The sequence below is a fragment of the Schistocerca piceifrons genome, chromosome 1, assembly GCF_021461385.2.
Source record: "Schistocerca piceifrons isolate TAMUIC-IGC-003096 chromosome 1, iqSchPice1.1, whole genome shotgun sequence".
NCBI lineage: Eukaryota > Metazoa > Arthropoda > Insecta > Orthoptera > Acrididae > Schistocerca > Schistocerca piceifrons.
The window spans coordinates 1,210,209,852-1,210,222,456 of record NC_060138.1 but is presented as its reverse complement, the minus strand read 5'-3'; the positions used below and the strand labels follow the sequence as shown (position 1 = coordinate 1,210,222,456).

The 12,605-nt window shown below is 40.5% G+C and overlaps 1 protein-coding gene across 1 annotated transcript in view; it reads left to right on the top strand.

Annotated features, from left to right (window-relative positions):
- LOC124779432 (transformation/transcription domain-associated protein) overlaps positions 1 to 12,605 on the top strand; it is a 453,680-nt gene that overhangs the window by 204,653 nt on the left and 236,422 nt on the right. The window contains exon 28 of the mRNA XM_047253711.1: positions 9,440 to 9,623. Within this exon, the coding sequence (XP_047109667.1) occupies positions 9,440 to 9,623 (184 nt within the window). The remainder of the gene's footprint in view (positions 1 to 9,439; positions 9,624 to 12,605) is intronic.

Below are 12,605 nucleotides of genomic sequence, written 5' to 3'. Positions count from 1 at the left end.
CAAATAAATGGCATACGTTTTGAGTAGGTGTAAAGATAACTTAACAATGTAGGAAAAGACAGATTGCTGCTCACCGTAAAAAAGACAGGTCAAGTTGCAGACAGGCACAATTAAGACACTCACATATAGCTTTTGGCCACAGCCTTCATCAGTAAAACACACACACACACACACACACACACACACACACACACACACACACACAACCACCTCATGCATACACAACCGCCAACTCCAGCATCTCAGTCCGGAATGCAACATCATGTGGGATGGAAGCAGCAGTCTGGAGGGGGGTGGGGAAGGGGAAGGGATAGTAGTGTATGGGTGGGGAGAGCGCAAACGTTACCTGGTAGTGTGTCCAGGAAATAGACTGACAACAGGCGCAACATCAGGAGGTTGTGGACTGCAGACATGGGGAAAAAAGGAGAGGAGAGGGGAAAGACGGGTGGTTATGTTGGCGGAGGGCTGCATATAAACTGGGTGGGAGATGAGAATGGGAATTACATGATAGGACAGAGGAGGTGGAAACTGTTTGGTGGGGGGCGTCGGGACAAAATGTTACTGTAGGTTGAGGCTGTGATAAATGTGGTAGCATAGAACGTGTTGTAAGATCAACTCCCATCTGCACAGTTCAGAAAAGCTGGTGGTGGAGGGAAGGATCCAGATGGCTCAGGTAGCATAGCAGCCATTGAAATCAAGTGTTTTATATTCAGTTGCATGCTGTGCCATAGCATTACTCTTCTCAGTGTGTGATCTTTCTCTTCTTTCTTGTGTTTAGTCACAGTCTTCCAAACCACATATACTTCAGAGTCACACTGTGTCACCAATTGTCCACACGCAACACAGACTTCGTGCACACGGATTGTTCTTGCAGCATCGAATGCCCCAGATTCTTTCCTCTGATAGTTATAATTACATTTATTCCTATTGATTCCACTTCATCCTGCATCCTGACGTACTTTAGCATTTTGTTTTCCACACCTGCCCATGCCACATGAACTTTTGATCCTCTACCTAACCCATCCTCCATCCCTCTGTCTTCACAGACTCCTATACCTCATCATTCCTTTTCACCCATGTTTCTCTACACTTTTATTGTATTTGTGGGTATTTTTAAAATTTTTTGCGTATCTTTGTATTTTTGCATCTTTGTGCATATTTTTGCCTATCTGTGCATTCTTCTGCGCATCTTTAAGTATTTTTACACATCTGTGTGTGTCTTTTTCCTTATCCATTGCCTCTCACAACCATCAACCCATTTTGCCCTTTTCTGCATAATTCCTGTCTCCTTTACACCATTCCTGCCACAATAGGCTCTTGCTCCATCTTTCTTCACCAGTTCAGAAAAGTATTCCTCTCTTTGGCTAAAGCCCAGTCCCACATCCTGTTCCTCAACTGCTGCTTAAACCATGGAATCCCCACAAACAACGTAACTGTAAAGATTCCTTTCTCTCGATCCCACCCCTCATTTCACAATGACTTACACCTTTTCAGATTCCTCCAGTCCTTGGCTCTCACAAACCTGGTAATGCAAAAACAGATCTCCATGGCACAGGCATCCCAGAACCACTTCTGTTCCCTCCACAAAATACTACTACTCTGCGATCCTTACTCCATACATTACATCCCTGAAATTGAATTCCTTGCTCTCCAGCACCTGGAGGAGCATTCCAGACACCACCTCCATGAATTATCCAACCCGATGAAATCCAACTGCCGACTTGGGGCACCACGATCCAACCCCTATCGTACCCACATTGTTCCTCCTCGTCCACCCCTCATAGCTGGTAAACCCTGCCTTGCTGACCTTTTCAACTTGCCATATCCCCCAAAATTCCCTACCAACTCTCTGCCAAACCCAGAGCCAAAACATTCCCATAACACTGTTGTTAACCTTTCCACCAAAACCCTCAGCTCCACAGGAGTTTCAGTCCTATCCAAAGGCCTCACCTTTAGCCCTACACCCAAATTGAACCATGCTGGACTTGTCAAAGACCTACTCATCTTCTCCCAATCCCTGCAGTGGAAGCACTTTTTTACACCTATCCTCCAACCCAAACCTCCCTAATTCCAACATTGGTCCCTGACTTCCAGTTCGTACCACCATTAAACTGCGATATTTCCCTCCTCCAACCTAACCATCTGCTGGTCACCTTCCAGGAATTCCATACCTCTGACTTAGCCTCACCATCCTTCCTCAGGTCCCTTCCTCAGAACACCAACCTTCCAGTAGAAGAAAGAACAGCCATACACCTCAAAACAAATGCTGACCTATCATCCTACCAGCACACAAAGGCATTTGATTACTTATCATTGTGCCCTGAAATGAGGAACATTCTACCCGAGATACTTCTCACTCCTCCTAAAGTGGGGTTCCGCTGCCCATCAAAATCCACAACGTACTGGTCCATCCTTATGCCACTCCCAATCCCAACCCCCTTGTTACAAAGGCCATCCTTGTGGAAAACCCATATGCAAAACCTGCACAACCCACCCACCCAGCACTACCTATTCCAGTCCTGTCACAGCTTTATCCTACCCCATCAGGGGCCGGGCGACCTGTGAAAGCAGTCGTGTAATTTACCAGCTCTCCTGCAATCATTGCACAGCTTTTTATGTTGGTATGACTACCAATCAGCTATCCAGCAGTATGAACGGCCACCGCCAAACTGTGGCCAAGAGCAAAGTAGACCACAATGTGGCACAGCACACAGCTGAACACAAAACTCTTGATTTCAATGACTGCTTCATTTCTGAGCCATCTGGATCCTTCCCAGCTTTTCTGAACTGAGCAGATGGGAGTTATCCTTACAACACACTCCCTGCTCCTGTAATTATCCCACCCTCAACCTACAGTAACATATTGCCGCTGCCCCCCTCCCCAATCTCCTGCCGCTCCACCACCCCACGCAACAGTTTCCAGCCCTCACTGTCCTATCATCTCGTTCCCATTCTCATCTCCTACCCTGTTTATTAGTAGCCCTCCGACAGCATATACACCAATCTTGCTCCGCACCTCTCCTTCTTTGCTCCTCTTTTCTCCACCTCCCTGCTGTGCCTGTTGGCAGTTTAGTTCTCGCACACTCCACTAGAGTGTGTTCGCCTCTCTTTTCAGGCAAATACCTTATGTCAGTAAAAGTTTGTAATTTTGATTAGTCAGAATACGTTAAAAATAATTTGTTTTTCAAGGAACCTCTTAAAAAATTGGTCAGTTGTCTTATATTCAGGGTCGATTTATACTTGGGTAAGTACGGTATATCCAATTTCCATAAATATAGTTAGCAATCGTGAAGCACTGCTGTGTTTGCTAGTATTTTATATTCGTCATCTCTGTCTGTGGCGACTACCTACTTCCTTGGACAGTCTTACAAAGTGTTACATCACCTTACATTGTCGTGACTACTTGTAGGTGTATGAAGCCTATGAAAAGTTCGTCAACATGTTCCCGCCATATGAATCTGTTTGGATCTATTTCCTTATGCGTCGACCCATCTTATAACTCATTCCTAATCTTTTAATTTTTAAAACAATCTTCTTTGGTGCACTCACTACGAAGGAATTTAATTTCACAGCCATATCTTGCTCATATCCTTTCTTATGCAACCCAGCTCTCAGATCAGTAGAGCATACTAGATACTGCCATGACTCTTTAAAACTTCATCTCTCCCTCTTCTCTCCCCCGTCCCCGTCTCTCTTTTGTGAGGTGCAAACCCCTCCCCACCCTCCCTGTGCAGTTTAGCATGTTTTAATTGTGGCATCGATTGTTTTAAATTTCGAGAAATTGTTATCATCTTCATTGTCGAAATTGAGTCTTATGTCACAGCCCAGGTATTGATAGTAATTTACCTGTTCCAGCTTTACATTATTTACTACAGTTTTAGATCTTATAGGCAATTTTTCCTTGAATGTGATAACGTTCCTTTTTTGTGGAGATGTTCATACTGTATTTAGAAGCCAGAAAGTCAAGATGCATTGATAGATTTTATATATTTCTCTGGTCCGCAACATGGATGTATGAGCTTTCAAGCTGGTTGTTTGTACAATAATTCCTATGATTACGAAGACAGCAAATCGGAAGACAATGAAGAGAGAGCCGAAATACTAAATTCTGTCTTGCTTCATTGATGAAGATCTCACTGCAGTTTGTTTGTACAATTACTAGAGTGACAGAGCTAGACCGATATAGAGATAAATTCTTTTATCATTAAAAGTATTTCAGATCTGTCTTTGCAACTACAAAAAGTTTCATATTTATTTTACCACATGTGTTTTGTATTATTCAATCAGAACGTCATCAGTGGTAGCATTTTTATCTGATGTCTGCCTACATCTGGAAGTGTCCGTATGCACATTTTCCAGGTAGTCCTGCATTTGATACTGACGTTTATTGCATGATTTCACTAAGCTTGTGGTACTATGCTTTTCTTGCCATAAAAAACAACAAAAATATTGCACAACTAATATTTATAGAATATTGATAGAACTGTAGAGGAGAAATTTCTCTTGGCTAAACATTTAGCGGAAATGGCTGAAATGGTACTTAGTCATTGAAGTGATATGTGACAAGGAAGTAAACACACGTATTAAGAGGAATTTTTATAAATCTGCCATCCACTCATAGGCGCTATATGTTTCAGAATACTGGGCAGTAGTGGCAAAAGATGAAAAAGTGCTGCATGGAATGCAAATAAAAATGTTATAAGTGTCCGTGGATGTCGAAAGACGGACAACATGAACAACTAACATATAATGAAATGTACTGAAGTGATAGAGACTGAACAATTAAAAGAAACCTATCTTCGCTAGTATGGATACATAACTAGGAGCAATGGCAAAAACAGCTGTCCATTATGATCCAGGAAGTAGTCAATCCTGTGTGGCCGTCCCAAGCAGTGATAGTCAGGCAAGGTCATGAAGAACATGCTAATAATAGGCCCCAAATCAGAGGATGCACTGGACAAAAAAAACTTGCACAAAGCCGCAAAACAACCAAATCGCACAACAGTGGGACATGTGCTAGGAGACAAAAAGTTGTACTACACAATATCTTTTATTGTTGTAGTTGGTAGAAAATGTTTTTTTCATGTCTCACACCTCTGTTGCTATTGTGGATCTGACTCATTTTCGCTTGGTGGTCAGAGACTTTAATTTTTTAAAATCTTTCTGGAGGCGCATCAAAAATGCATTATATACACTAATATATGAGCGAAAATTTATTACTTATGAGGTGTTGTTATCCAAAATTTTCGGGACTGGTGCTGCCATCTGTTGAAAACCTTACCTTTGGACTGATGGTCACCATCACCCTTGAAGTAGTTCCCATCTGCATGTTCACACCCTTCCCAGCTGGGAAATCTGCTGCTATGAAAAGTTTATAAAAGTAATGTAAACACACAACAGACACAGCTAACATTTTTACAAAAACATTGGCAAGCTCTTCAACTCTGTAGTTTGTGGTGCCAAGCCTTATTGAGCCAATTCTAGTGTCTTTAACAAGGCAAAAAATATTCCAAAGTTTGAAAGCATTCCATGCGACAGTGTTTTTGAAGCATATTTGTCATTACATTGACACCTAATTAATTGTTTGAGGCATGTATATATTTAAGTGGTGTCTGTTCTGTCAGATATGCCTGACAGACCAGACACCACTTGCGATGATGTGGCTGGTGGCACATTTATACGAAATAGAGAAAGGAGGAAGAAAGGAAAGGGATGGGTGGGAGTTCGTGACTTCCTCCTCCACAGGGAATTGTGCTAATGCAGTGGCGAATGTTGGAAATTTGTGCCGGACTGGGGCTCAAACCTGGATTCACCACTTCTCATGAATGGTTGCTGTAGTCACTTTTGCCATCTGGACACAGTCCTTGCCTGGCTCATATTACCAACTTATTGAACGCTGCAGTGCAGCGTCCCTTGTCCATTAACCACATACTCACAAACTATTGATTCCCAAAGGAGTTCGGGCGATATTAGTGCTTCCTCACTGAAACGGATGTCAAGGAACTGTCACATTGTTACAGAAATGTGTGTGTACTGTGGTGTCTGTTCTGTCGGACATTAAGTAGGGATGCTGCATTGCAGAGTGCGAGAAGTTGGAAATTTGAGTCTGTCCTGTGTATGGATGGTTGAAGTGGTTAAGGCAACCACTCGTGAGAAGTGGTAAATTTGAGTTCGAGTCCCGGTCTGGCATAAAATTTCAACTTTCGCCACTGCATTACCTCAATGCATTTTGCTGCTGGAAGTCCCAAATTCCCACTTTGTCAACTGTCTATTTCAGATAAATGTTTGAGACATGATAAGAAGCTTGATGATAGTGCAACTTCTACTCTGTGAAAACCTTAAATGTGTTGAATTTGGGAGAGCTGCTTTATTTGCTATTTGGACACCTGTCAGTAGTGTGGGTGTGGAGAAGTACTTCTCAACATGCAATTTAGTTGTAAGAAGCCAGACACTGCTCAAAGAACTTACGTGATGGCACTCGGTACAAACATTTGTATGTAGCCCTATACTGTGTGTTACTTTGAATGAGAACTAGCACTGTAGTGTTGTGTTACAGAAGTAATCAATTTCTTCCCCTTTTTTAATATAAAAAATGAAAAAGAAAAACTGTGAATAGTGAAAAAGGAAAAAAAGTCAAATTTCAAGAGAAGAATTTTGTATTTGTATGTTGTGTGTGTCTTTTTAATAATGCTGAATTTTCTAAGTTCATTTTTCTAATTTTAAGTAGCTCTACTGATGACAGCCACCAAGTTATCAGCTGGGATCTATTGATACGTAATCAGCATGGTTTCAGAAAACACCGTTCTTGTGCAACTCAGCTAGCTCTTTATTCGCTCGAAGTAATGGCTGCTATCGACAGGGGATCTCAAGTTGATTCCGTATTTCTAGATTTCCGGAAAGCTTTTGACACCGTTCCTCACAAGCGACTTCTAATCAAGCTGCTGGCCTATGGGGTATCATCTCAGTTGTGCGACTGGATTCGTGATTTCCTGTCAGGAACGTCGCTGTTCATAGTAATAGACGGCAAATCATCGAGTAAAACTGAAGTGATATCAGGTGTTCCCCAGAGAAGCGCCCTGGGACCTCTGCTGTTCCTGATCTATATAAATGACCTGGGTGACAATCTGAGCAGTTCTCTTAGGTTGTTCGCAGATGATGCTGTAATTTACCGTCTAGTAAGTTCATCCGAAGACCAGTATCAGTTGCAAAGCGATTTAGAAAAGATTGCTGTATGGTGTGGCAGGTGGCAGTTAACGCTAAATAACGAAAAGTGTGAGGTGATCCGCATTGAGTTTCAAAAGAAATCCGTTGGAATTCGATTACTCGATAAATAGTACAATTCTCAAGGCTGTCAATTCAACTAAGTACGTGGGTGTAAAAATTACGGACAACTTCAGTTGGAAAGACCACATAGATAATATTGTGGGGAAGGCGAGCCAAAGGTTGCGTTTCATTGGCAGGACACTTAGAAGATGCAACAAGTCCACTAAAGAGACTGCTTACACTACACTCGTTCGTCCTCTGTTAGAATATTGCTGCGTGGTGTGGGATCCTTGCCAGGTGGGATTGACGGAGGACATCAAAAGGGTGTAAAAAAGGGCAGCTCGTTTTGCATTATCACGTAATAGGGGAGAGAGTGTGGCAGATATGATACACGAGTTGGGATGGAAGTCATTAAAGCAAAGACATTTTTCGTCGCGGCGAGATCTATTTACGAAATTTCAGTCACCAACTTTCTCTTCCGAATGCGAAAATATTTTGTTGAGCCCAACCTACATAGGTAGGAATGATCATCAAAATAAAATAATAGAAATCAGAGTTCGAACAGAAAGGTTTAGGTGTTCGTTTTTCCCGCGCGCTGTTCGGGAGTGAATGGTAGGGAGATAGTATGATTGTGGTTCGATGAACCCTCTGCCAACCACTTAAATGTGAATTGCAGAGTAATCATGTAGATGTAGATGGGATGAACAGTCAGAGACAGAGGATGTATACCGGTAACTCTCAGTATCCTGTAACAAAGCCTGTTCTGCAACAAAATGGCCATGATGTTGGTGCTTGTTTTACCACATGTGCCATCTGGATTCTTCGTCTTGACACCAGTGTATCAACTGTGGGGTACAGTGAGAGAGGAAGTCAAAAATTATATTGAGAGAGAATGCTGGACAAAATTACCTATAGAAATAGTTAGGAGTCTCCCAAATGGACAAAAGTGGGGCATGATTATGTATAGAATAAAACATAAGCATTTTGCACATTTATTATTATATACTGGCAACAATTACAGAAGGACTTTTTGACACTATTATCAAATCATTGCAGCATACTAAAAAAAATTCTTCAGACAAAAATGTATTCTGTTCTGAGTGTTTCATTCAGTGGTACCAATTTTGTGCCATTCTTCTCACCAGAAACTCTGAAGTTTACTATGTTGATTCCAATTTCCATGCATTATTGAGGTTCTCCATTCAGGTCATCCTTAGAGGTTTTGTAAGAAATATTTTACTTGAAATACTTGAACGCACAGGTTATTAGAAAACGACATTGCACAGAATGTGTAAAAATGGAAGAATATATATATTAATAGAGGGAAACATTCCACATGGGATATAAAAAACAAAGATGATGTGACTTACCAAACGAAAGCGCTGGCACGTTGATAGACACACAAACATACACACAAAATTCAAGCTTTCGCAACAAACTGTTGCCTCATCAGGAAAGAGGGAAGGAGAGGGAAAGACGAAAGGATGTGGGTTTTAAGGGAGAGGATAAGGAGTCATTCCCTTACCCTCTCCCTTAAAACCCACATCCTTTCGTCTTTCCCTCTCCTTCCCTCTTTCCTGATGAGGCAACAGTTTGTTGCGAAAGCTTGAATTTTGTGTGTATGTTTGTGTTTGTTTGTGTGTCTGTCGACGTGCCAGCGCTTTCGTTTGGTAAGTCACATCATCTTGGTTTTTAGAAGAATATATATGTCTGCTTGTGTCTGTATGTGTGGATGGATATGTGCGTGTGTGCGAGTGTATACCTGTCCTTTTTTCCCCCTAAGGTAAGTCTTTCCGCTCCCGGGATTGGAATGACTCCTTACCCTCTCCCTTAAAACCCACTTCCTTTCGTCTTCCCCTCTCCTTCCCTCTTTCCTGATGAGGCAACAGTTTGTTGTGAAAGCTTGAATTTTGTGTGTATGTTTGTGTTTGTTTGTGTGTCTATCGACCTGCCAGCGCTTTTGTTCGGTAAGTCACCTCATCTTTGTTTTTATATATAATTTTTCCTACGTGGAATGTTTCCTTCCATTATATATATATATATATATATATATATATATATATATATATATATATTCCCCTAAAAGTTTAACAATTATTTTAATTTTATGCAATAGTTACAGGATGGCTGACATGTTTAATGGTAGACCATTTTGCTTTTGTTCTTATGTTTATAGGTACAAAATGTTGTAAAACCAGTACTGGATGCTTTGGGAGACTATCGCATTTTGAACCTTAATGCGACCAAGAGACTTTCGTACTTAATACAGTTATTTCCTGCATGTGTGGATACAAAATTTTGCGACCAAATGCTTCAACATATAAAAAAATTGCTGGACCTCATCATTACTGCACAAAAGGGTAAATATAATGTTAAATATTACAAGAAGTCTTTGCTTAAAAATAGTTCAATTAGATAGGCATCCTTGTGACCCCATTGTTTGCACGGATCGTTGAATATAGACGATGGAGAAAAGATCAGCAATCAATCGTGAAATCCTTAATATTTTTAAATGGATCTACATTTTAACTATTACATAGCAACTCCAGTGCTAAAAATGACAAATCAGGAATAATGTAAGATAGCCAACACAGAGTCACAATGCAGACTTTCAAATAGAAAAAAATGTGATGAGTGGTCCTCAGCTACGTACCCTCTGACTCAGAGTGGAAATATTAAAAGTTTCGGCTTGTTTCGTAGTCTAGGGGCTGGGATATGTAGTTGCCACATTACAAGCCAAATACTGCTGAGTCTACAGTATACAATATGAATATACACATGAATCAAATGGTCAAAGGTTCCTATCTCTTGGCAATTGCGAATTTTTAATGCAACATAGTAATTTATAAATGAAAGATTGCAATTAAATAAAATCTGCAGGTACTATCTTAATGACTTTAAATGATGAGTATGATAGCAAAAGTACCTTTTAGAATGCCGGTTATTACTGCAAAACACCTACTGGTGTCAATGGTTCAACAGTTAAATATGAGTTGAATAACAGGGAAACAATAGATTCCTACTTCATGTAATTAGTTATGAGCAACAATGTAGCTCTCGAGATATTCATTTCTAAACGCATACTACGTCTTCACTGCAGAAGACACATAAATCTCACAAGTGCACAAGTCAGTACTACAAAATGTCTCTCTTTCCCGCTACCACACCCAAACTGCTCCACTCTCCAATACTTTCTCGCGATCGTGCGTCTGTCGTGTCGTACTGTCCAGGACCCTCTCCAACCAGCACCTCCCGTGTCCTGTGCCACACCGTTCAGAACTCTCCCGTGTCCTCTGTGACAGTCCGTCGCGCCGCACTGTTCAGAACTCGCCCTCCATTCACTTCTGTAGTCGCCTCCCTTAGTAACGAGCTCTGAGATTGGCGATAGCCCTCCTGTCATGTCTCCAAGCCAGCGCGCACTCACAAACATTTTGAAACACATTCGGTATACTGGATTTACATGTAAATAACTTGAAATTAAATAAATATTCCTAAGGCTGGACCATAAACATGCTCTAACACAGATTATTAAATACATAAACAAATCAAATAAACATATATTAAAGGAGTAGAAACAAAAGGTAGGCCAGTAGCCTAAAGTCTCTGTGCTTTCTAAAACACAATAAATATTTAACCAATTTCTTCGTGAATAGTAAATATCGGATATAAACAAAGACATAGACCAATAAATATATTTATAAGCATGCTGCTACCGTTTTTTCATGTAACTGTGGAGTACTTGTGGCCTGATGCGATTGATAGTAATCACCCACTTTGACCTCCAATAACTCATGTACTATTCAAATTAGATGCCTGTAATTTATACCAATTTAGGTTTACACTAATAGCTTTCTAAAGACACCGATCGACAAAATCGGATGCACTGTTTAGATTTTGGAAATTCGTTGGTGGGTGTTACTTGTATGATTTACAGTCGGTTACTAAGCTTTAAACTAATAAAGATATTGAAAATCTGATAACACCATCAGAATCGTCGTGCAAATAACGGTAATTTACGTGTTTCTTTTTAAGGTATCATGATTCATCTGACTACTATTAATTTCTATACAAACTGTGAACTGTCTGCCATTAAGGTTTCACAAAGTCCGTCATCTTTGACACTCCCTGCATGTCTCCTTCATCGACACAGCGTCACCATGGAATTCCCAGCCACGCGGCCAATGGGCCACATGGTCCGGCCATTGTGTGACAACACGCGGTTGCTAACGAACCGCGGCTTGCCGAGCGGCCCGAGCGGTGGCCACCAACTTTTCAGGGCGCCACAACTCGTCCGTTACCTCACAACAAGTAGAGGCATAAGCACCACACAGTTACATACCATGTACCAACTGGTGACATTAGTCCAAAGTATCATGTAGTAAGTGAAATTGGTTGATATAGAATACACAGGAGTGTAACATAAATTGAAGCTGTTGCTTACCTGCAGAAAGAAAATGTGACATCAGAGATGTGTGTTGCCCTCTTTTGAGACACTGATGAGCAATTAACTAATAGTGAAGTTATATAACTTTTAAATTTTTTTCAAAGATGTACATTTGTACATAGGCCTGTGATGTGTGTTAATTTGACTGAGAACTAGTACTATAGCATTGTGTTACAGAAATAATAAATTTTCTTCTCTCTCTCTCTCTCTCTCTCTCTCTCTCTCTCTCTCTCTCTCTCTCTCTGTCTGTCTATCTATTTTCCTAAAGTGTGAGTAATGAAAAAGGAAAAAAATCAAACTTCAAGGGAAGAATTTTATATTTACGTGTTGTCTGTGTGTGTTTCAAAATGCTGAATTTTCAGATTTCTTTGATTAAACCGTAGAAAACAAATCAAATGTGGCACCACAACTATAGCAGGCTCAGTAACAGTAAGTGCAGGACAATATGTGATGTATTTTTGTGTTACAAACTAATGTAAGAAGATCCACTCACAATTCCATACAACAGCGAAAAGTACAAAGTCAAAAATAATGTACCAAACTAATTAAAACGTAAAGGAATAAAAATTAATGCTATAAATTATGGTATGCCCTCTCTGGTCATAAACTAAAATCATGCAGATCATGAAAATATATTAACACCATCTATTTGTTTACACTATAAACACATGGAATACGACAGCAGTACAATGTCGAAAAGTATGAAGCTAGCCAGTGGCTCATAAAACTGAACAAACAAATAAAATAAAGGAATGTGTCAATTAGGGGAAGTAAAATATGCTCAAAAAAACTTGGATTAAGTGTTGCTGGGGGTATTCAAACCTGCACCCTCACTGGGATAAAATAAGTCTCGAGACCATCTGAGGAATAGGATAGTCACGCTTCATGTAATTTTTTT